The sequence below is a fragment of the Onychostoma macrolepis genome, chromosome 08, assembly GCF_012432095.1.
Source record: "Onychostoma macrolepis isolate SWU-2019 chromosome 08, ASM1243209v1, whole genome shotgun sequence".
Lineage (NCBI taxonomy): Eukaryota > Metazoa > Chordata > Actinopteri > Cypriniformes > Cyprinidae > Onychostoma > Onychostoma macrolepis.
In genome coordinates this window covers 26,558,615-26,583,912 of record NC_081162.1, presented here as the reverse complement: position 1 = coordinate 26,583,912, position 25,298 = coordinate 26,558,615, and the positions used below count along the sequence as shown (strand labels likewise).

Here is a 25,298-nt window from a genome sequence, read left to right as displayed (position 1 = left end):
TAAATGTCATTAGTATTCGAATTTAAAAGGCAAAAAAAGCTTTTGGCTTCTCTCCTGAGGCCACAAGAGGGTACACCGAGCAAAATATTACTAATGCACGTTTATTCAAAGCAATAAAATAACACGACTATCTTTGAAAAAGGTGCATAATGTTTAAAATAATGTTTCTAATAATAAGCTAACAAAAGCATTAAAATGCATAATGCTGATAAGGCTGCCTGACGCTCACCTAACATTCGAACGCAACGTTTTTGCATTTGAGTGTGGATTTTTATTTTAAATTCGAATTATTTTTTGACAGCCCTAAGATCCAGTATATTTTTTTGCCAATACTAATCTTGTCCTGTACCCACAGCTCTGTGCACCATCCTGCTGCTGTGCGAAAGACTGTTCCTGGATCAGCCACAAAGACTTACCAACAGCAAGTCTCAGTGAGTTGCTGCAATTTCCCCTGGAATGTTTTAAATAGAATATAATTTTTCATTATGTATTTATTAATTCAGTATATTATGTATTTATTTATGCTACAAATATCAATAATCAATAAGCATTTGTAAATCATTTTATTTTCGTAATGATTAAAAATATTAATTTAGGAAACTTTAGAGCAACACTAGGATCACTAAAATTGGACTATGATATGCAAACTAAAGCCTAATGGGATCTTGTATCACCCTACAAATGTTTTAAAGAATGCACTTAAGCCACTTATTACACAACTACTTACCAAATTAATATGCAGATTAATACACAAATGAATGCATTTGATTGATTTATTTTGCCTCATTATGCAAAAAATATTGACCAATCAATAGTTATTTCAGTATTGTTTATATACTATTACAATATAAAAATGTAAACATGAAAGCTAATTCAAAATATTAATATATATAATATTTTGAATTAAATGAAATTACTAAAAGTGAAAATGTAAAAATAAAAGTTAAGTGCTTTTATCATTTAATTTTTTTTTTTAAATATTTGTTTAGCTTTATATTGTTTTATTTCTGTTAGTTACCCTCTGTTAGTTCTGTTACAACATTTTAAGTCTTTTAAGTGTTTTAATTAAGATTTTCATATAATATTTATATTTTATTTCTGCTTTATTTAAATTTCAAAAAATGCAATAGTTTATTTTTAGTTAACAATAACAACACTACCACAAAAAAACAAAAATTCCAGAGAGATGTTATAATGTTATTAAAAGTTACAGCTGAAAAGTTACATTTCTATACAAAAATGTACAATCTTATATTTTTCACAAAAAGACCAAGATTAGTCATTAAGAAAGTAAACAAGGTCAATTTTAGACAATAGTGCAAAATCTTTACTTCATACATGCAGAAGTGATCATGTGACTCAAACGCTTGTCTGCTGTCCTCAGGATGTACCATCAGGCCACAGTGATGGCGCTGCTCTCCCGTCTGTGGCGTGTGCGGAAGCGTGCTCAGCAGACTGTGAAGAAACTCCTGTCCTCGCTGGGCGGCTCCAGCCTGGCCCAAGGCCTTCTGGGAGAACTGCGTGTCGTCATCAACAAACACAAGGTGAGGGATGATTAGGAACTGAATGATTGCTCTACACTGATGTGTTTTTCAAGTACTCACTCTTACATCTCTTTAATCAGATTTTGCCGTCAGATGTTGTTTATATGGAGACGGGCGAGCTCACAGAGATCGGACGCTCTTACGTCGCCCCGCGGATCCTGCTGGACGCTCTGAGCGCGATCTGCTCGGTGGCGGCTCAGTGGAACGACCCGGCCGAGACTGAGAAACTGGCCCTGGATATTCTCATCGTAACCCATCATCCGTCCATCGGTCCGTCTCTCTGATGCATCCGTACAGGAATATCCCAACAGCTGCTCCCGAATCCTGTGTTCATGTCGCTCTTTCTCTTTCAGTGGCCGTCAGGTCTGAGATGTGGCCTTCTCTGCTGTCCACCATGAAGCTGGACGCTGCTGAATTCATCGATAAACACCTGGAGATGATTCTACCTCGCCTGCTAGAAGCCAACACAGACAATCAGGTCTGACTGGCTGCATTTACAGTCCAACGGTGTTATTTTTAGCGCTGCATATATATATCACTATACAAAAATGCAACAAAATATGTGTCATGGACATTGACAATATATATATTGTCACATATAAACAATGATCAACTCGCATACAAAGAGTGCATCAAATATGGTAAACCCACCCAGAAGCTCACCCTTTTGAGCTTTCATGCTTATTAATTGAGTATAATATAGATTTTATAGTAATTAAATTGATCAACTAAAATTAGAACACATTATTTAATAAAATGCAATGCTTTAAATATTTTGTCTAACAAAACACTGTATTTTTAGCAAAGCAGAATAATGAATTTTTCTATTCTTTTCTGGTTTTCTAACTTTTTTTGTGTCTATGGAAGCTTTTTTCCACCATGGATTAAAAACAAAAAAGATAATTGCTACTATTTCACAGTTCAGACTCTTTTGAGTCACAGTTGCGAGTTTATTTCTCAAAATTCTGACTTTTTTTGTCACAATTCTGAAAAAGTCAAAATTCAGAAATAAACAGAATTGCGAGATATAAATGGCGTCCCCTTCCCGAAGTGCCCTTCAAGGGCGCAAAAAAGCCGTTTGGAATTCGCCCCATATATGTCATAAGTAATAACTTGAAACTTAACTATGTGTCATGTTACACCCTAGTCACGTTGTGTTGTCAGATTGATATAATAGGACACACATTCATGATTTATGTTGGGTTTCTGATTGACATTGTGCATCTCTCTCTCCGTAGGCTGTTCAGAATGCTGTCGGTTCCTTGTCACTTCTGTCTCCCACCAAACTGCTGCGGCGTGTCATGGATCATGTGACCCAGCGCTTGTCCAATCCGGCACTGAGGCAGGTGATGCGTCAGGAGTATGCCATTATGCAAACACCGGAGGGAGAACTTTACGACAAGAGCATCATTATGAGGTAAAGTCAGCCGAAGAAGATTCAGCAAATAAACATTCTGAGATGAATGAATGAGAATCACATGGATCGGGTCGTTTCTAGTAAGCATTGTTGTCTTGTTTTTGGCAGCGCTCAGCAGGAGAGCACAAAGAAAGGCAACATGAAAAGAGAGAATAAGGCGTATTCCTTCAAAGAGCAGATCATTGAACTGGAGCTTCAAGAGGTGAGAGAGAAATACAACAAATGATCCGCTCGAATTAAAAAGGAGACAAATGCATACTGAGTAGTTACTGTACATTTTTTAGTCAAAAATAGTATTTACAGTACACGGCAAGAAACACTTCCAACTGAAATACAGAACACTGCATAACCTGTTGATTTTTGTGTGACGTCTAGCTGTCATCTTGAAAATAGTACTACCATAAAAATAGTATTAGTCTGATTTTTGAATGAGTATATATTTCAGCAATGTTTGTGCATCTTGCTATTCTGTATATTTTATACATATTAAAAATCTAAAACAATCTAAAATTTAGTGTGTTTATGATTAACTAAAATATATTAAAATATAAATATTAAATAACTAAGATACATGAAAATGGTAAAATATATAAAAATATATCAATATGTATATACAACGTTTGGCGGTCAGATTAAAATACATTAAGAATCTGGGCTGATATTGGCTCTAGTTCATCAGTCACACTGCAAATGAAACAAGCACATTGCATTGTGGGATACTGTATCTGGTGCAGTGCTATCTGTTTTATACTTATTGAGCTCCCCCTTGTGTTTGTCTTGCAGGAGATCAAGAAGAAGAAAGGCATCAAAGAGGAGCTCCAGCTGACCAGCAAGCAGAAGGAGATGATGCAGAACCAGCTGGAGAAAGAGTCGGGCATCCGCAAGCGTTTGCAGGAGGTGAGAGGTCATACGCTACCGAAGACCACCTGAGATACGCCCATCAGTGTGAACAAACCACTGAGCTGCGTCTCTGTCTCTCTTGTTCTGTCTCAGCTGGACTTGGAGATGCAGTGTGCGATCGGTCTGCTGGAGGCGGCTCTGGCCCGTCGTCCTCCTCTGATCTGGATGCATCTTCCTGGAGTTCTGCAGGTTGTTCTGCCCCTCCTTCAGTCTCCTCTGGCTGCTCCCCGCATCAAACCGGTCTTCCTGAACATCGGCGTCACTCTCATGCCTAAAGAACTGCACTACCTGGGTATGCCTTCCTTTTCCTGTTTGTTCATAACCGTTTACTCTTATTTAATGTCTTCACTTGTATTTGTTGTCCTTGTTTTCACACATAAATCGTTTTTTTTATGCAAATAAATATTTATTACTGCCCAATGTTGTTTTTGCATATATCAATAACAGATGTCATATTTTTGGTTTAGTGTGTGATTGTGGCTCAAGTGAATATGCGTTTGTGTAAATAACTCAATTAAATTTAAAAAGTGTATTATCTCAACAGCTAAAACAATTGACATTTTAAAAGTGAATATGTATTTGTGCAAATTAAATTAAATTTTCAAAGAAATGTTATTTCAACAGCTAAAATATTTCTCAACATGCATCTGAATATGCGTCTGTGTAGATAACATTTAATTAAAAATATATTATTTCACAGTTAAAATAATTGATATTTCTAAATTGAATATGTATTTGTGTAAATAAAACTGAATAAAAAATATGTATAAATAAGAATAAAAAAAAATAAAAAATAATACAATTTAAAAAAATCATTTAACCAGCTAGTAATATCCTCCTAATCTCTCTATACAATGATTTCTAAATGCCTAATACAGCAGTAAAATGTTTACGTTAATTAAATGTCTTCGATTTACTGTTTTAGCTTTATTTAGGCCTTTGTTTCACATATAAAGATAGGTTTAATGCAAGTGCATGCTTAAAGCTGCCTGAGATCATTTTTGCATGTGTGAATAACAGTTGTCTTACCTTTGGTTTCATGTGATTCAAATCTGTGTTTTTCTCTGTTTATTTAGCGGTTCTCGTGGGTCATGTGACCTTGCGTCAGCTGAAGCCAGAGTGTGATTTGGATCCTGCCTGGGCTCAAGAAGATCTGAGCACAGCAACACAACGAACCATCTCGCTGCTGCACACAAACACAGCACTTCAGAGAGAAGGCAAGACCAGTGAATAGCACACACCCACATGTGGGACAATCATCAAAACTAAATTACAACAATGGCAGGCCATTTTAACATTTAATCTATAAAGCATCAGGATCTGTTTTCATGCTACTAGTACTTCCATTAGGTAGTAGTACTTATTAGCTACTAGTGCTTATTCTTTAGAGCTACTAGTACTGTTTTAAAAGATACTAGTTCTTGTTTGTAAGATACTGGTATTCATTACTTACTAGTACTTAGATACTAGTACTTATTCATTACCTGTGATATAGATACTACTACTTATTATTAGATATTAGTACTTATTCATTAGATATTAGTACCTGTTAAACAGATAATAGTACTTCTTCATTAGATACCACTACTTATTTCAGTAGTGACTAGTAACTATTCTGTTGATACTAGTAACACATTTTCCCCCATTGACTTCTATGGAAATTTGTCATTCAGATATCAACTATTCAGTTCTGACTAGTATGTATCCCAACAGTGACTAGTACATTTTTATATACTATTAGTTATTTATTAGGCACTAGTACTTATTTTTAGATACGAGTACCTATTATTAAATACTTGTACTTATTCATTAGATTTCAATAGGTACTACTATTTATTTATTGCATATTAGTTTATTCATTAGATACTAGTTCTTATTCTTAAATACTCATACGTTTTCATTGCATAATAGTACACAATGATTAAATACTAGTATTTATTCCAAAAGTTGTTGGTACTATTTTTTTATTTTAATAGTAATATTTTTAATTGAACTCTACAGTGGCCATTCTGACTAGTCATAACATAAGACAAGTAAAAAAGCAGTTGTCACTACTATAGTAAGATTTATTATTAGTAACGATTATATGAGATACTAGTGACTAAAAAAAGCTAAGTACTAATAATAAAAAAACTAGGACCTAATGAATTACTGCTAGTATCGGTTAAGTGTGTACTAGTATTTAATAAATAAGAACTAGTATCAAATGTATACTAACTAGTAAAATTTAAAAAGATACTAGTCACAATTGGAATACATACTGGTCAGAACTGAATAGTTGATATCTGAATGACAGATCAGACCCCATAGAAGTCAATGGCAAAAGTTCAAATTTGTTACCAGTAACAGTAGAATAGTTACTAGTCACTATTGAAATAAGAACTATTGAAACAATCTTTAAAAAGTTACTAATAACTAAAGAATAAGCACTTAGTAGCTAATGAATAAGTACTACACTGTAAAAAAAAAAAAAATCCAACTTTCTAAAAGTTCTACTAAGCAATGTAAAGTAGTCAGTTTAATTTTTTTGTGTGAACTGAACAAAAATACTTTGTCGCTAGCAAAAGTTTTTTTGTTTACCTTACTTGGATATTCAAGTATTTGTTCACAACATATGCAAATGTTCTCCCAACTTTTCAAATTGAGTCATCTGAACAAACAATTTTACATTGAACAAAATTGCACAAGTTCCCAGCATGCATTGCAGCTTAAAAACATTTTATGTTAATTATTATTAAAATATTATCATTGTTTTAAATTTTACTGGCTTAATTTATGCTGCTGCTGCTGTTAGTTCTCATGTGGATCAGACTTCATATTTTTACTGATTTAAAATTTGTTGATGCTCAGCATGGTTGAGAATTGTGTGCTGAGGTACTGTATATGTGCATCTCATTGCATCTTGTTTAATGCATTTGACTATCAGCATAAATGTTTGCCTTTAGTTTTAAGAGGCAAATACTACCCATATTATGTAGAAGGCTTTGAAAATAAACAAAAATCTAAAGGAAAGAGGATTGTTAAAAAAGATTAACATTGCTAAATGCTAAAAAATCTTTGGTTGCTCTGACAGATCTTTTATCACTCAGTAGACTGACATTTATTCATTAGATGAACTAAAGTTTTTAAGTTGTCGGTTGCTAGTTGAGTTAACTTAACTAGTTGACTGCGATAGGTTGCCTTATTTTTTTTTGAGTTAAGTTTTTTTTTTTTTTTTTTTTTACAGTGTAGTACTTAATGAAATGGATACTAGTAGCTAAAAAATAAGTACCAGTAGCATTAAAATAGATGGTAGTACGTTTTAAGCATTAAACGTTAAAATGGCTTGCCATATTAATAATATTAAAGACATGTAGTTTGAAGTAACAGTGTCTCTTTGATTTAAAGACTCATTAGAGATGTATTTGTGTGTGAGTTGCAGGATCAGGTGTATTTGTCCTGTCAGCGCCGGCGTTCTCCTTCTGTTTCCCGCTGCTGCAGGCGGTGTTGAGTCAGAGCAGCGGATCCTCAGAGGAGACCGAGCTCATGATGACCCGCGCACTGCAGGTCATCAACACACACGCGCAGCTGCGGGCGAAATTCAACGACAGCGAAACACTCGTAGACGAGGTACCGTTGGCTTTTCAACTAGTTGCTTTGTTATTAATCTGTGCTTTTGATTTATTTGTTAACTTTGCAGTAACTGAAATTGACACGTCTGGATTTGAATTTGATCAGATATTAATAGTTAGGAACAAATCAAGATTTATAAAGGCATGTAAATGTTCTTATATTTAATTAAATAGCATGCAAATGAATGCCATACTTAAGCCAACACATGTGACTTGATTTTTTTTCATGACTTGCAGTGAATGAGCGAATTGTTAAATGATTATTCACCATTACGTACACCAAGGATATTAGGAAATTAACTGAATTTAGTTGGATTGTCAATTCGGGTTTAAAAAAACAAAACAAAATTCAGTTATACCATACATAATATTTTTATATTATATAATATGAATTAAAAAAAAAAAAAAAAGATTATTAAAATTGTTCAGATATAAAAAGAAATGTTGTAAAAAAAATGAAAAATTCCCTAATACAAATATACAGTATTGTCTTCATTTAAAAATAGATAATTCAAATTATATTCGATTTTAAAAATAAGAGAGAAATATTTATATTTTTACAGATTTTATAAAAAATATTCAGTTATACCTTTACAACCAAATAAAATAAATGAATAGCTAAATTTATTAAAGTAATATTCAGATATAAAAATAAAAATGTAGTAAATTAATTAAAAATTCAATAATAAATATATCCAGATGTTTATCTAAAATATATACAATTTAAGTAATAAATGAAAGTATTGAAATTATACTGTTTAAAAATTAAATTTAATAATATATATTACAAATTCAGTAATAAAACATATCTATCTATATAAAATTGTATTTATGTAAAAAAATTTTACAAATTAAATAAGAATATATTAAAAAATTCGCTAATAAAAATGTAGCTTTATCTGTGCATGTTATTAAAGTAAAATCTCATAAAAATGTCAGAAATGTAAATTTTTAATGATTCTATCCACGTCTGTATAACTGAAACCCCAGCAGTTTATTAATAAAGTTTTTTTCTGTTTGTCTAGAATGGCCCCGAGCTGCTGCCCAGAGTCAGCATGCTGCTGCTCTTGACCAAAGTGATCGGCACGTCCACCCCTCGCCTTCAGGTAGAGACTCACATCCAGATCAGCACTCAGTCACACGCAGTGTTTGAGGAGAGTTGTGATGGCGTGTGTGTGTGTTTGTTGTAGGTGCTGGCATCAAGCTGTCTGACAGCTCTGTGTGCCAGCGCTGGAGGGCAGGAGGGATGTGCGCTCGCCGAACAGCCTGAGATTGACGTTCTGCTGGAGGCTTTACTGTCCTCGTGCTTCTCTGTCAGAGACGCTGCGCTCAGGGTCAGTGCCTTTCTCTTTCTGACGCATGCGACATCATATTATGAAACCCTTTTAATCAAAGCCCATCGACTCGTTCTTGTAGGGTCTGCTGGAGATGGAGTTGGCGTTGCCCACCGACGGCGCTGACGCCAACGGTCTGAAGATGCTGAGGAGACTGTGGGTGTCCAAATTTGATGTGGAGGAGGAGGGCAGAGCGCTGGCGGAGAAGTGAGTCATGCACATTTTCACACTCCAGCTTCTGGTGCTGGTCCTAATGGGAGTTTGCTTGGTGCTAAAGCTGCTTTCCAAACTCAGACACAGCAGGAAACAACACACAAGTTCATTTGAAAACATGGATCTGGGAAGTGGTTCATTATGGGGACTCCAGTGCAGTTCACGGGTCTAATGAAAGCAATCCGGGCTAGTTTGTGGAAGTGAACTGCTGTTGATGTATAATTTTTATAGCTAATATTTATTATAACATTTCTCATTTGTGTCAATAAAATAATGAATTATTTTACTAGCTGATAATAATAATAATAATACAAATGTTTCACCAGTTAAAATCATGGACATTTCTAAAGTGAATACACATGAAAATGATATAAAATAAAAATACATTACTTTACCAGCTAAAATAATGAACATTTGGAAAGTAAATATATGCATTTGTATAAATCAAATTATAATATAAAGTAGATAATATATTGTTTCACCAGCTAAAATAATTGACATTTCTAAAGTGAATATGGATTTAAATTAAATCAAATTTAAATATTTTGTGAACATTTATTTATATCAAAGTAAAATTAAATTATCACCCGTGAAAATAATTGAAATTTTAAAGTGATTATGCAATTGTGCAAATAAAAATACAGCTAAAAATAGACATTTTTAAAGTGAATATGCATTTGTCACAATAAAATTTAAATAATTAAATAAATAAAATAATTTAAAAAAAATTCACCTGCTAAAATAATTGGCATTTATGCATTTGCATAAATAAATCAAATAAAAATAAATAAATAAACTGAAGTTTAGACTTGATGTTGTGCAGTGGTGAGTCTTGCTCACGCGGTGTGTCTGTCTCAGACTCTGGCAGGCTCTGTGTCTGGATCTGGTCCCTGAGCTGTGTTCGCTCCTGATTGAGGACGTGATCCACCACGAGGAGGCGGTGCGTTCAGCGGGGGCCGAGGCTCTGTCCAGCGCCATCAGCCAGTACCGGGAGCAGTCGGCCACCGTCCTGGCCCAGCTCACAGAGATCTACCACCAGAAACTCTACGTGAGTCTCGCACCCCACATCTATCTTTCATCACCGCAGCCTCCCAGAGAGAACGACGATTGAGTTTAATCTGTGAAATTAAAGCCACTGTTCACTGTCATAAATCACTCAGACGGTCATTTTTAATTCATTGCCCTACTATTTGAACTTGAAAGGCCATCATTGTGAATGCGTGTCGTTGTGGTTTGCGTGAGTGAATGGGACGGCTTTGATTTAACGCTCAGTGATGTTTGTGTTCAGAGACCTCCTCCGGTTCTGGACACTCTGGGACGCGTCATTTCTGAAGCTCCTCCTGACCAATGGGAGGCCAGGTGAGAGAATGATTCCATGAGTTATTATAGAAATTATAGTTAGAGAGTTTCTCTTTTTTTTTTTTTTTTTTTCATTTTTAGTTTTCATTCATTCATTCATTCATGATATCTTTGGACAACATCTGTGGCAGTGTCAGAGTTAATAAAAATTATAGCTACTTAGAAAATTTCTCATTTTTAGGTTTCTGTTTTTGATTTCAGTCTGTTTTGTTTTTATTTCATTTAGTTTTAATTAATAGTTTTCATTAATTTATGATATATATATGGACAACATCTGTGGGAATGTTATAAGAAATATAGTTATTTAGAAAAATTCTCTATTGTTTTTGTTTTTTGCAATTTTAGTTTAGTTTGTCTTTATTTTTAGCTTTCCTTCCTTCCTTCATTTATTTATTTGTTATGTCTTTGGTCAACGTTTGTGGCGAAGTTATATCTCTCTTCTTTTTTTATTTTTGTTTTTGATTTTATTTTATTTTTTTTTAAATTTATGATGTGTTTTGACAACGTTTGTGGCCATGTCAATTAATTAAAGAGGTATTATAAAAATTATAGTTATTTAGATGTTTTTGATTTTATTTGATTTATTTAATTAAATTTTTTTTTTTGAACATGATTACTTTTTAGTTCTTGGCTATTAGTTTTAATTTTCATCCTTATAACATTTAACCATTGTACTAAGAAAACCCTTTTGTTTAGCTGGTCATGGCAGGTAAACAACTGCATATCTTAACACAGACAAGCTTGTCATGTCATTCTAGTGTTTATATGCTTATATATAACGTTCTGATTATACTTTCAAAACCTATTTTTAACATTCACAGTGCTGCACATTTGCCTGCAGAACTTCATACGTACAATATATTCCTTGCATGTTTTGATCAGAAATATTTGTAATAATCAACATCATGCTACAGATTGAGTTGAAAATCACCCAGAATTCTTCGGTGGAGTTGATCAATCAGTTTCCTCCATGGATAGGGCTTGTGAGTGATGCGTTTCCTGTGTGCAGGTGCGGCATCGCTCTGGCGCTCAACAAACTGGCTGAGTTCCTGGATGAGAGTCAGGTGACGCCCCTCTTCCTGTTCTTCGTGCCGGATGCTCTGAATGACAGACACGCGGAGGTGCGACGCTGCATGCTGGACGCAGCGCTGTCCGCCCTCAACACACACGGCAAGGTACTCCGTCCAGCCCAAACTATCAAAAACATCAAAATAAAGCTGGAACAATATTAAAACTAATTATTAGATCAAAAGCTTAAAAACAGTAAAATTACTGGTTATAATTTATTTTAAGGTAAACTGATGTTAAGGTACACTTTACCTTGTTACAGTGTAATTATACATTTAAGTACTGAGTAATATTAATTAATGACATGTACTTACTATATGGTTATGGTTAGGATTAGGGTTTGTAATTGTGCATAATTAATTGTTATTATAACAGTAAGTACATGTAACGTGTAACAAGGACACCTTAAAATAAAGTGTTACCAAATAACTAACTGAAAAACTAAAACTAAACTAAAACTGAAATAAAAAGAAATGAAACCTAAATAGTAATATTTCAAAAAATCCTATAACATAATTGCTTTTGTTTCACCAGTTAATATAACTGACATTTCTAAAGTGAATATGCATTGTGGCAAAATAACAGTAAATTAAAATACATTATTCTGCCTCCTAAAATAATGTGCATTTCTAAAGTGAACATGCATTTTTGTAAATAAAATAAAAATAGAATGAAAATGTATAATGTACATAATATAATGTACATTTTAATAATAACACACAAGTGAATATGCATCTACATAAAATGAAATTAATAATAAAATAGGTGATAAACTTGAACTAAATGAAAATTAGAAACTAAAATTTGAAAGTTTAAATTGAAGCACTAAAATTACTGCCTGAAAAACAAAAACTGAACTAAAAGTGAATTAAAAATAAATTAAACCTAAATAGTAAAATAAATAAAGCAAAAGCATGTAACACAATTACTAAAAAATCAACTAAATTTAAAAAACTGTAAACAATAAAAGCTCATTTAAAATATTAAATACAATTATAATATATAAATCATACTAAAATGAGACCGGTCCAGGCTGACTCTCCTGATGCACCGCTCACTCCTGACTCTGTCTCTGTCTGTCAGGATAACGTGAACGCTCTGCTGCCCGTGTTTGAGGAGTTCCTGAAGAACGCGCCGCAGGACGCCAGCTATGACTCTGTGCGGCAGAGCGTGGTCATCCTCATGGGCTCGCTGGCCAAACATCTGGACAAGAGCGACCCTAAAGTCAAACCCATCGTGGCCAAGCTGATCACGGCCCTCTCCACTCCCTCACAGCAGGTCTGCATCTCTTTTTCTGTCTTTAGTTTTAATTAACATCCGTCCAGTGTTAATATGGTATTTTTTTTTAATTCGTTTTTTTATTGAATTTCAGGTTTTTTCAGGTTTTCAAGTGGATTTGAATTGTTGTTCTTAATTTTCAGTTTAGTTTTAGTTGTTTTCTATTAGTTTTTATATTTAAAAAAAAAAATTATTTATGAATTAATTTATTTGTCATTTTAATGATTTACCTCTAAGTACTTAAGCTAACTTACTGAATATTGAGTAAAGATTTGATTAAGTTTTGGTGGTATTTATTAACTTATTTCCTGAGATGATAAAAAAAAATAATAATAAAAAAAAAATCAGTATTCTTTTTTTTTTTATTCAGTATAATTGTTATTAGTTTTTATATTTAAAAACAAGTGGTATTTGTTAACCTGTTACCTGAGATAGGTAGTAAGTTACTTGGTAGTTAATAATAATGAACTGGTATAAATAATTAACTGATGAATGTTTTGTAATTATTGCTGACTAGAGACAAAAATGTTTTATAAACTGTAGAGGCTCTTTAAAGCTACACTAAACATAGTTGTATTTAGCCAACACTGATTTGTTTAATGCACAGACCTGTTATTTTCTTTTTTTTCTTTTTTTAAATCTGTTGCTATAGTTATCATTTCCACTTTCAGTTCACTTTTGTGAGAGCATTCATTTAGCGGATTGCTTGGCCATGCAAACACATACTCTTGGGAACTAAATAGGAAAATGTAATTTATTTATGCATTTTTATTGCATTTTTATTTTAGTTTCAAAGGCAATACTTTAGTTTTAAGTTTTAGTTTTAATTTTTGTTAATTATTTTATTTTGGTTAATTTAATTTGTTCATTTATTTATTTTTTTTAGTTTCCGTCGACAGTAATGACATTGCATTCATCTCAGATGGTCTGGTCACCTGGTATTAAGGTGCTTGTCTCTCTGTGTCTCTGGTCGTCCTCAGGTTCAGGAGTCGGTGGCCAGCTGTCTTCCTCCTTTGGTTCCTGCTATAAAGGAGGATGCCGGTGGGATGGTGCGTAAGCTCCTGCAGCTCCTGCTGGAGAGCGACAAATACGCCGAGCGGAAGGGAGCTGCATACGGACTGGCCGGGCTGGTCAAAGGTCTAGGCATCCTGTCTCTCAAACAGCAGGAGATCATGACCACTCTTACAGACGCCATCCAGGACAAGAAGAACTCCAGACGCAGAGAAGGTGAGCAGAGCTGCGGATTATGAAGCTGGTAGCACTTTATTTTACAGTCCTTTTACTCATGTACATGCTATGTACTTATTATAGTAATTACAAGTACTAAGTAATAACTAGGTACTAAGCCTGAACCTACCCCTAAACCTAACCCTACCCCATGTAGTTACCTTATATTACCTGTACTTTCTTAGGTAGGTACACTATAAGTACATGCAAGTTCACGTACTGTAAAATAAAGTTAAACCATGAAGCTTTATGGAAAACTATTGAATTAAATTAAAAGTTTAGTGGGTTTTGTTGGCATGACAAATAATATATTTAAAACAATAAATAATATTTTATAATATATTTATAGAATTTATGTAATTATCTAATAATATAAAAAATTATATTAAATTTTTTTCTCCTCAAAAATGACCAGCTAGACAGTTTGCCTTGTTTAAAAAATATATATTTTTTAAATAGTTTATTTTATTATTAATAAACAAATAAATAATAAAGCTAAACTAAAATCAAATACAACAATGGAAATAAAGTAAACAAGTGATGATAAATTAAATAATGAAAGAAATAATGCAAAATAAATTCAACCTATTTTGAGCCAGTGTGTGAGTTATGGTGCTCATATGGGTAAATCAGGTTTGAGTCCAGCTTGTGTACTGCTCCCGTTCCCTAATTTTTTTTCCCAATAATTGTCTTTTCTCTTGGATATTTGTCTATTAAATAAACGCAAATAAATGAAAATGCAGCGTAAAGAAAGAAAATTATAAAATTAAGAAAAACCGACTAGTAAGAGTTGAAGGTAGAAATAAGCTTGTCATGTTCTCTCTGACAGGTGCTCTGTTCGCGTTTGAGATGTTGTGTAACATGCTGGGGAAGCTATTTGAACCGTACGTGGTCCATGTCCTCCCTCACCTGCTGCTCTGTTTTGGTGATGGGAACCAGTACGTCAGAGAGGTACAAACTCTTTTTCTGTTTTAAAACTTCTGTTTTAAATTCATCATGCTGAACTTGGTGGCTCCGTCCACAGTGAAATCTCATTGGTCCAAAATCCTGCATTACATACATTAAGCATCAGCAACTTTGTGGCAGGGGTTGACTGAGGTTGCAAATGAATGTATCTGTCCGTTGAGATGTTGCATGATGGTTTGCTGTGTGTCAGGCGGCGGATGACTGCGCTAAGGCTGTGATGAGGAATCTGAGCGCTCACGGCGTGAAGCTGGTGCTGCCGTCTCTGCTGGTGGCTCTGGAGGAGGAGTCCTGGAGAACCAAAGCAGGTCTGTTTTGGGATGCGAAATATTTTTGGGAGTGTAGTGTCTGCTGAAGAGATATAATTATTGTTTCATATTTTAATCAGTGTTTTTTGTAATTAGAATTTTTTTAATATAGGATATTTTATTTAAATTATTATATTTATATATTCTTTAATCATTATTTATTGTACATTATTCAGGGCTTAAATTTCTCCGGCACCGTGCTGGATCTCAGGCGTGCAGCGTTTGGCTGCGGAGAAAAAATAATCCTATATTTAAAAAAACTTGAGTCCATGAGTTCGCCTACCAATGATATGAGAGGAGCACAGCTTTCACTCTCAACCAAACTAACATTACTAGCCAATCAGAATGTTTTGCTCTTATAAACACGAGATGCGCATAATAGTATCCAATTGCAGAGTCACAGCCCTGATGAATGGAGAAGTGCGACAAAAAGCTGCGAGGTGCAATGGTCAAAGATGTCCATCTAGCGCATATTTACATAGAAAAACGAATTAAAAAGCAGCGGAGCTTTGTAAACAGCTCAGAGTAATCATGTCATCTCCATAAGAAGGATATGATTGCCAGAACAAATTTACTGGGATTTTTGAAAAGGTCCTGTTCACACATGATCTCTTAATGGTAACTTACCAGTAAAGACTGTATGTGTGAAAGGGGCTAAACTCCTCTGTATATGCTGTGAATTTGAATTGCTTAACGTTCATATGAGAAAACAGTGTGCATTATCTTACTAGATTTGTAACGTAAATCATTTATAAACCTTTGCCAACACAGGAGAATACATCAACCTTTTTTCTAAATGCCATCGCGATTTCAAAATAAAAGTTTCTGAGTTTGCAACTTTGCATGGATTTAAACATCTTTTAACCCCGCTGTAAAGTGAAACGTCACCAGGCCGTTGGCGCCCTCTGTAGGTATTTGTTACAATACATAATTTACTGAAGTCGGTTATGTTCATGTTATGTATAGGCATATTACATTATGTATTTTAACAGTGTTGTTCAATAAAACCATGTAATTACTTGGTTTTGATATTTTATTTGAGCCAATTATTATTGCCTCATATATAAATAGTCATACTAAAGCCTGGTTTTCACTTAGGGCTATTTGTGTTACTAAAAAATATCAGATTACTCAATTGTCAAAATAATCAGTAGATTACTTGATTACCAAAATAATCATTAGTTACAGCCCTAGCTTAGTTTAAAATATTTCAAAATACAAGTGCATTGTTTTACTTTTTGTAATTAAAAAAGACAAATATTTTGTGATTTGAAAATTTATTTAAAATAGTATTAAAATATTGTCTCGTTCTAGTGAACCTTGGTTATATATAATATTTGAACCTTGGTTAATATCTGTATTTTGTCTCATCTCGTGAGTTAAGTGTATTGTCACACCCCTTGTGTCAATAAGCGGTGATATAGCTTTTAATTTTCCAAGTGTATGATATAGCTTTCATTCTTCAGGTCAACCATATGTGACCCTGGACCACAAAACCAGTCTTAAGTGGCAATTTTTCAAAATTTAGATTTATACATGATCTGAAAGCTGAATAAATAATCTTTCCATTGATGTATGTTAGGATTGGACAATATTTGGCTGAGATACAGCTATTTGAAAATCTGGAATCTGAGGGTGCAAAAAAATCTAAATATTGAGAAAATTGACTTTAAAGTTGTCCAAATTAAGTTCTTAGCAATGCATATTACTAATCAAAAATGAAGTTTTGATATATTTATGGTAAGAAATTTACAAAATATCTTCATGGAACATGATCTTTACTTAATATCCTAATGATTTTTGGCATAAAAGAAAAATCGATAATTTTGACCCATACAATGTATTTTTGGCTATTGCTACAAATATACCCCAGCGACTTAAGACTGGTTTTGTGCTCCAGGGTCACATATATTCTTGAAAAAAAAAAATCAGTTTGAATAAGGAAAGTAATAACTTTGCTATAGTATCCTTTCAAATGTTAAAGTTGCCACAGTTATTTTATTAGTCATTATCAGTGCTTCACATGGAAATGCAGAAGTGTAATGGTTTTGTATTTTTTGTAATACTCTCATGGCTGTGTCTGTAGGGTCGGTGGAGTTGTTGGGTGCGATGGCGTTCTGCGCTCCTAAGCAGCTGTCCTCGTGTCTGCCGAACATCGTTCCCAAACTGACGGAGGTTTTGACGGACTCTCACGTGAAGGTGCAAAAGGCCGGTCAACAAGCGCTCCGACAGATCGGCTCCGTCATCCGCAACCCTGAGATCCTGGGTATGAAATATTATTGCTTAAACGCTTAATGCTTTTTGGTTTGAGTGGAAGGGGTAGCACAGCGGGGCTTTAATGGAAACGTTTAAGGTTCAATCCATGCATAATCACTGAACTGATATTGTGAATTGGACAGCGATCACCCCCATCCTGCTGGACGCTTTGACTGACCCGTCTCATAAGACGCATCACTGCCTGCAAACGCTGCTGGACACCAAGTTTGTGCACTTCATCGACGCTCCGTCTCTGGCTCTGATCATGCCCATCGTCCAGAGAGCGTTTCAGGACCGTTCCACCGACACACGCAAGATGGCTGCGCAGATCATCGGAAACATGTACTCACTTACTGACCAGAAGGTGGGAAATCATACTGATGTGAACACAGCTGTGCTGTTTTATATCCTCAATATTGTGTTGAAGTCACTAATGTGAGCGCTTTAAAAGGTTGATAACTTCTGTTTCCTTTTTTTTTCCACCAAAGCTGGTTTGACGTTTAAATAAAAAAAAAATGTAAATAAATGTTTCAGGTTTTTCAGATTGGATGAGCCAATAAAACTGATTTAAAAAAAAGAAGAAATTAATACTTTTATTCAGCAACAATTCTTATTCTTCAAACAAGACATACATAATTTTACAAAAAAATTCAGCTTTGATCACAAGAATAAATTACATTTTACAGTATACTTGAAATTGTAATAATATTTAACAATATTTCTGGTTTTACTGTACTTTTGATTTTAAGAATGGCCACCTTGGCGAGTTTTAGCTTCTTTCTAAAACATTAAAAAAAATTTAACCAGTAGTGTAAAAGAAATACTAGTAATGGCAACAAATTTCAAATTCAAAAACAATTTTATTTTTCTCGGTTTTGTTATTTATTCATTCAGCAATTGATTTAGTTGTTTAGTTATTGTTTACCAGATAAGCATCCATAAACAGCCTGCAGTTGTAAAAACTACAAGCCACTTTAGGCCTTATTGACACCATCATTTTAGATAAGATCACCTCTTAATTCTGATAAATCACTAACTCATAGCCTTGAGTGGCTCTTGGCTTTAATATCTCTTTATGTGTTGTATTTGTTTGCAGGACCTGTCTCCGTATCTGCCCAGCGTGATTCCAGGACTCAAAGCGTCTCTGTTGGACCCCGTGCCTGAGGTAATATCAGCCGCACTGATCCGTGAGAGCTTCTGAAGCCTGCTGGCATTAACTGTGTTATATGTGAATGTGTTTTTAATGGCGTCTGTCGATCAGGTGCGGACCGTGTCGGCTAAGGCTCTGGGTGCTATGGTGAAGGGAATGGGTGAGTCCTGCTTCGACGATCTGCTGCCGTGGCTCATGGAGACGCTGGCGTCAGAGCAGAGCTCTGTGGATCGATCCGGTGCTGCTCAAGGTGAGAGAACCATCGCTACACCATTAGAGGGCAGCAGAGAGCTGCAGCACACATATATTACACCTGCACATGTGTGTGTTTGTCTTTCTACTTTTATGTTCTTCATTCCTCTTTATCTTTGTCTTTTAGGTTTGGCTGAAGTTATGGCAGCTTAGGTGTGGAGAAGCTGGATAAACTTATGCCAGACGTGGTTCAGACGGCCAGTAAGGTGGACATCGCCTCTCACGTCAGAGACGGATACATCATGATGTTCATCTACCTCCCTCTGACCTTTGGGGAAAGATTCACCCCATACGTGGGTCCCATCATTCCCTGCATCCTCAAGGTAAGATGGCATGAATTGAATACTTTTAAATTCACATCGTTCAAGCTTGAGTTTGAAAAGTTTATGTAAACTCTTTAAATTGTTAAAAATATATTTATTATTAAATGTTTATTTTAATATTAAGAAGCTGTTTACTTTCTTAATATTCAGGATTATTATGAATTTTTATTACTTAAAAGAATATGAGTCGAAGATTTATTAGATTTATTATTTATATAGTAAGAAAATATTTACTTAATATTTAAGAAAATAAATGTTGAGATTTTTTTCTTAATAAATATTTTTTAAACTAACTAATATTCAACTTAATTTTTTATTTATTTATTTGAGAAATATTACAAAATGCATTTTTATAATAAAGTATTATGAAATTATTAATTATTATATATATATATATATATATATATATATATATATATATATATATATTACTAATTAATAAATTGATGTTATTTGATAAATATTAAGAAAATAAATTAATGTTTATTTTCATAATCTTGATTTGAGAGAAGGAATTTATTCATTTATTTTCCTAATAAATTAAGAAAATATTTTCTTAGTAAATGTTGCTGCTTAATCTGCAGTCTGCAACAATGGATCAATCTATGTTTCTCTAAAGAAAAATTTTAAAATTATAACAAAAATACAGTGGAAGTTGATGGCTACCTGCAAATGAACATTCTTTATCTTGTTGATCTGTTTCTGTCTTTTATTGGTTGTTTATACAGTAATATTGTTGTCATCTAGTTGTCTCTTAAGCATAGATAGACTGTTTGACGGGTGATTGTGTGTGTGTTCAGGCTCTGGCCGATGAGAACGAGTATGTGCGAGACACGGCCCTGCGTGCCGGCCAGCGCATCATCAGCATGTACGCCGAGACGGCCATCGCTCTGCTGCTGCCGGAGCTGGAGCAGGGCCTGTTTGATGACCTCTGGAGGATCAGGTACCAAACATCCGCCCTCCATCACTTCAGAGGACGGCTGTCATAGCGATGGATGCTGATGCTGAGTGTTTGTGTTCTCTTAGATTTAGCTCGGTGCAGTTGCTAGGCGACCTGCTGTTCCATATCTCCGGGGTAACGGGAAAGATGACAACAGAGACCGCATCAGAGGATGACAATTTTGGCACGGCCCAGTCGAATAAGGTAACCATAATGAGCCTCTGGAACAGACCACAGGACAGCGTCTGACGGCTGTGCTTTCATTACAAGACCAAAATATATCTTTCTTGTCGTGTCCCAGGAAACTTTGTATGTATATGTTTGTAATATATTTCCACAGGCCATTATTGGCGCTTTGGGCGCAGAGAGACGCAACCGTGTGCTTTCTGGGCTCTACATGGGCCGTTCAGACATACAACTGGTGGTCAGACAGGCGTCTCTCCACGTGTGGAAGATCGTGGTGTCAAACACACCGCGAACGCTACGAGAAATCCTGCCCACCCTCTTCACGCTGCTGCTGGGCTTCCTAGCCTCCACCTGCCCGGACAAGAGAACGGTACAATCCATCGACAAACTGCAGTCCCTTTTGATTCTGTGGCCTGCAATAGATGCATTTGTTTTTTGGAAATTTGTTTCCATGTTAGCATCATACAAAGCATGCCATAATTTATTGTTTCATATATTTCTTATGTTTTTCTTATGTTAATTCTTCTTTTTTTTTTCTTTTTTTGGTCTAGATTTTGGGGAATAAAATACAGTAATGCCTTTTCTCTCCTGCAAGAATATGACATCAATAAGTTTAATATAAACCACTGAATTGTTAAAAAACTGTTTAATCTGTTTAATGTTAACATGAAAATAACTTGACATTCTATTTATTTTCTTAATGAAATTATTATCATTACTGTTTAAATTAATGTGTATTTGACATAATAAATATTAAGAAACATTTGTAATAAATTAAGAAAATATTTGTTCATTTTCATATTAAGAATATTAATGTTTATTTACATATTTATTTGAGAAAATAAATATTAAGAGGCATATTTTCTTAATACATTAAATATTTGTTAATTTTATGAAAATGAGACGTTAAAATGTTTATTTTCCTAATATTTAAAAATATATATTTTCATTATAGCACATCATTATTATTATAGTAATTAATATTTAAATTAATCTTTATTTTCTCAATATTTATTTAAGAAAATATTAAGGAATGTATTTTCTTAATAATTTGAGAAAAGGTTTGTTTAATATAAAGAAAATATTTACTTAATATGAATTAATAATTTTACTAATATTTAGGAAAAATATTAATCATATTTAAATTGCTGTTTATTGTCTCTTGAAAATAAATATTAAGAAACATATTTCTTAATAAATTAAAGTATTTGTTAGTTTAAATTATTATTATTTTTTTAAGATATTAAGAAGTCATTCTTAATTTGTAATTAAGAAAGAAAATGTTTGTAATAGCTAGTAATAGAAAATGTTGTATGATGGATCAGAAAAATTTGAATGCCTCCATTGCTTATGCTGTTTACGTTAATATCTGTGTTTCCAGATCGCTGCTCGAACTTTGGGTGACCTGGTGAAGAAACTGGGTGAGAAGATCCTGCCTGAAATCATTCCCATCCTGGAGGAGGGTCTGCGCTCGGATAAGAGCGACGAGAGGCAGGGTGTGTGTATCGGCCTCAGCGAAATCATGAAGTCCACCAGCAAAGACGCAGTGAGTGTCAGCTGATGAAATATGCTCAGCGGGTTCCTTCTGTTCACGTCACTGTGATAAAGCGGTGTTTTTGTGTCAGGTTCTGGTGTTCTCCGAGTCTCTGGTTCCCACCGTGCGTAAGGCCCTGTGTGATCCTCTGGAGGAGGTTCGTGAAGCGGCTGCCAAAACCTTCGAGCAGCTCCACACCACCATCGGTCACCAGGCCCTCGACGATATCCTGCCTACACTGCTCAAACAACTGGTACTGCCTCCTTCCCACAATCCTCGCCTTTACTTTGAGAAAATAAAGAAAGGATAGACATTCAAAAAGTTAATAATCAACAAAACAGCATTAAAAGTGATAGTTCACCCAAAAATAAGTAAGTTTGGTGGGTCATCAAAAAGTTGCCAGTAGCCATTGACTTCCATAGTATTTTTTTCCCATACTATGGGAGGCAATGGCTACCGTCAACTGTTTGGTTACCAACATTCTTCAAAATATCTTTTTTTGTGTTTAACAGCTGAAAGAAATTCATACAGGTTGAGGGTGTATAAATGATGACAGAATTGTCATTTTTGGATTAACTCTGCTTTTAAGAAACAAACAAATAAATAAGAAAACAGATAAATAATGTAAGTCATGCTCAGTAGATCTAATATGCATATGCTGCATAAGCTGCATTTATTTTATCAAAAATAGTTAAAATTATGAAATATTGCAATTTAAAATAACTGTTTTCTATTGTAAAATATTGTAAAATGTAATTTATTTCTGTGATCAAAACTGAATTTTCAGCATCATTACTCCAGTCTTCAGTGTAACATGATCCTTCAGAAATCATTCTAATATGCTGATTAAGAAACATTTCTGATTATTAAATAAATAAAGTACTGTTAGTTCTCTACTTCTCAATTGCCAGTTTCTATCTATCCAGGCTGCTTCAAAACAGTATGCATGGTGAACTAAAATGTGCTTGCATCTTGTTTCAGGAGGACGAGGAGACGTCAGAGTTTGCGTTGGATGGATTGAAACAGGTCATGGCTGTGAAGAGTCGATCTGTCCTGCCTTACCTCGTGCCTAAGGTGAGTTCTCTTTACTAGAGGCCTTTCTTAAAGTGCCCCTATTATGCCTTTTCGAATGTTACCTTTCATGCAGTGTGTCATGTAGCTGTATGTGAACATAAACTATCTGCAAAGTTGTGAAGCCGACCTAATTAAATTTTTAGTTAAAAATAGTGCTGTCAAACAATTAATCATGATTAATTGCATCCAAAATAAAAGTTTTTGTTTACATAATATACACAGTACACATGCATATATTATGTATATATAAATACACACACATACAGTATATATTTTGAAAATATTTACATGTGTATATACATTTATATATTTATATTCTTATTTAATTTTATAGATAAAAATATTTAATATATTTAATTTCTTAAATATATACATGCATGTGTTTGTATTTATATATACATAATAAATATACACAGTTAACACATGTATTATGTAAACAAACTTTTATTTTGGATGCGATTTAATCACGATTAATCGTTTGACAGCACTAGTTAAAAATAAAATGTTATTTTATTTCAGTTCGTTGTTTATTTCAAGTAACATATGATTTTAGTTTTAATTAACAATAATAAATCTGAAAGTCTGAATCTGACTTTGTGCACGCCGAATCCAAGAAATTGCATAAAGCCAGCCAATCAGAATGATCTTTCTGTTTTAAGAAAGCTCTAGCTGTTATTGTGTGCATCAGACCGTCTTTGGGTGTCTCTCAGACTGAGACTAGAATATTCTTTGCACTTGTTTCACTGTTAAATTTTGACTCTATTTTTTGATTTTGAATTTATTCCAGATAGTGTTGTTTAACACTTTATTTTTATCCTCTAGCTGACGGCTCCTCCTGTAAACACGCGTGTCCTCGCCTTCCTGTCTGCGGTGGCAGGAGACGCTCTGACGCGACACCTCAGGGTGATTCTACCCGCGCTGCTCTCCTCTCTCAAAGACAAGCTGGGCTCAGAGGACTGCCTGCAGGTGAACACCACAGCTGTCAATCATTTCTACTTAATCCATTACCAGTCAAAAATATTGGAATAATTAAGATACTTTAATGTTTTTGAAAGAAGTCTTTTCTCCTCACCAAGGATGCATTTATTTGATCAAAAATGAAATGTTACTACAATTCAAGTGAATATGTTGTAACATGTAATTTATTCCATGATTTCTGAAGGATCATTCTAATATGCTGATTTGCTGCTCAAGAAGCATTTATTATTATTAATATTATCAATGTTGAAAAGAGTTGAATTGCTAATTTGCTTCATGTTTTGTGGAAACCATTATACATTACCGTTGAAAGATTTGGGGTAAGATTTATTTTAAAAAATAAATAAAAAGAAGGAAAGAAATTAACACTTTTAATCAGCAATGAGTAATAACATTTTAAAAAATTACAGTAATATTATAAAATTACAATTGTATAATATTACAAAAGATTTCGGTTTCAAATAAATGTAGTTCTTTTGAACTCTCTATTCAAAGAATCTTGAAAAATAAAATGTATTGTGGTTTCCACAAAAATATGAAGCAGCACAACTGTTTTCAACATTGATAATCATCAGAAATGTTTCTTGAGCAGCAAATCAGTATATTAGAATGATTTATGAAGGATCATGTGGAGTAATGATGCTGAAAATTCAGCTTTGATCACAGAAATAAATTACATTTTACAATATATTTAATTTCAAGACAGTTATTTTAAGTTGTAATATTATTTCACAATTTTACTATGTTTTTGATCAAGTAAATGCAGACAAGACTTCTTTATAAAACATTAACAAAAATCATAATTTTGACCAATAATACACACACTCAACTTTTTCTGCAATAGAAATTATTAGGAATCAGAATTGTTTGACTGTAAATGGGGTGTTTCTGGTCTTCTGCAGGAGCTGAGCAACTGTCAGACTGTGATCCTCTCGGTGGAGGATGAAGTCGGCCAGAGAATCATCATTGAGGATCTGCTGGAGGCCACTCGAGGAGCTGACGCTGGGCTGAGACAGGCGTCCGTCACCATCCTCAACGGATACTTCTCTCGAACACGGCTGGACTACAGCACTCACACGCGCATGCTGCTGTCTGGCCTCATGCGGCTCATGAACGACACCAACCCTGAGGTGCTCAGCCAGAGCTGGGACACAATCAACTCCATCACAAAGGTAAGCGATGCTTTCATGCATGAACATCAGCGGAACTTCTCAAAGTCCTTGTTTTTACCTGGTATTATCATCTGTTTCATGTGATCCAATCGCAAGCCACAAGTAAACTAGGTTTTTATGATCCTTGATCTGCTAGCAAGGTGGAGATGTTTTAAATAACATCTCAGGTGTCAAATTCAGTAGTAAAAACAAGTTTTGAATAAGTAATGAT

At 34.2% G+C, this 25,298-nt stretch overlaps 1 protein-coding gene across 1 annotated transcript in view; it reads left to right on the top strand.

Moving 5' to 3' along the window:
- gcn1 (GCN1 activator of EIF2AK4) overlaps positions 1–25,298 on the top strand; it is a 49,803-nt gene that overhangs the window by 10,985 nt on the left and 13,520 nt on the right. The window contains 34 exon segments of the mRNA XM_058784574.1: positions 356–431; positions 1,385–1,544; positions 1,625–1,814; positions 1,898–2,022; positions 2,783–2,961; positions 3,070–3,163; positions 3,745–3,858; positions 3,955–4,153; positions 4,938–5,078; positions 7,283–7,470; positions 8,498–8,578; positions 8,663–8,806; positions 8,889–9,013; positions 9,878–10,067; positions 10,308–10,378; positions 11,388–11,553; positions 12,530–12,724; positions 13,705–13,951; positions 14,781–14,902; positions 15,108–15,222; positions 17,309–17,488; positions 17,622–17,842; positions 18,575–18,643; positions 18,740–18,878; positions 19,008–19,025; positions 19,028–19,203; positions 20,004–20,146; positions 20,230–20,347; positions 20,484–20,699; positions 21,711–21,875; positions 21,955–22,116; positions 22,845–22,937; positions 23,760–23,903; positions 24,818–25,087. Coding sequence (XP_058640557.1) covers positions 356–431; positions 1,385–1,544; positions 1,625–1,814; positions 1,898–2,022; positions 2,783–2,961; positions 3,070–3,163; positions 3,745–3,858; positions 3,955–4,153; positions 4,938–5,078; positions 7,283–7,470; positions 8,498–8,578; positions 8,663–8,806; positions 8,889–9,013; positions 9,878–10,067; positions 10,308–10,378; positions 11,388–11,553; positions 12,530–12,724; positions 13,705–13,951; positions 14,781–14,902; positions 15,108–15,222; positions 17,309–17,488; positions 17,622–17,842; positions 18,575–18,643; positions 18,740–18,878; positions 19,008–19,025; positions 19,028–19,203; positions 20,004–20,146; positions 20,230–20,347; positions 20,484–20,699; positions 21,711–21,875; positions 21,955–22,116; positions 22,845–22,937; positions 23,760–23,903; positions 24,818–25,087 — 5,036 coding nt within the window.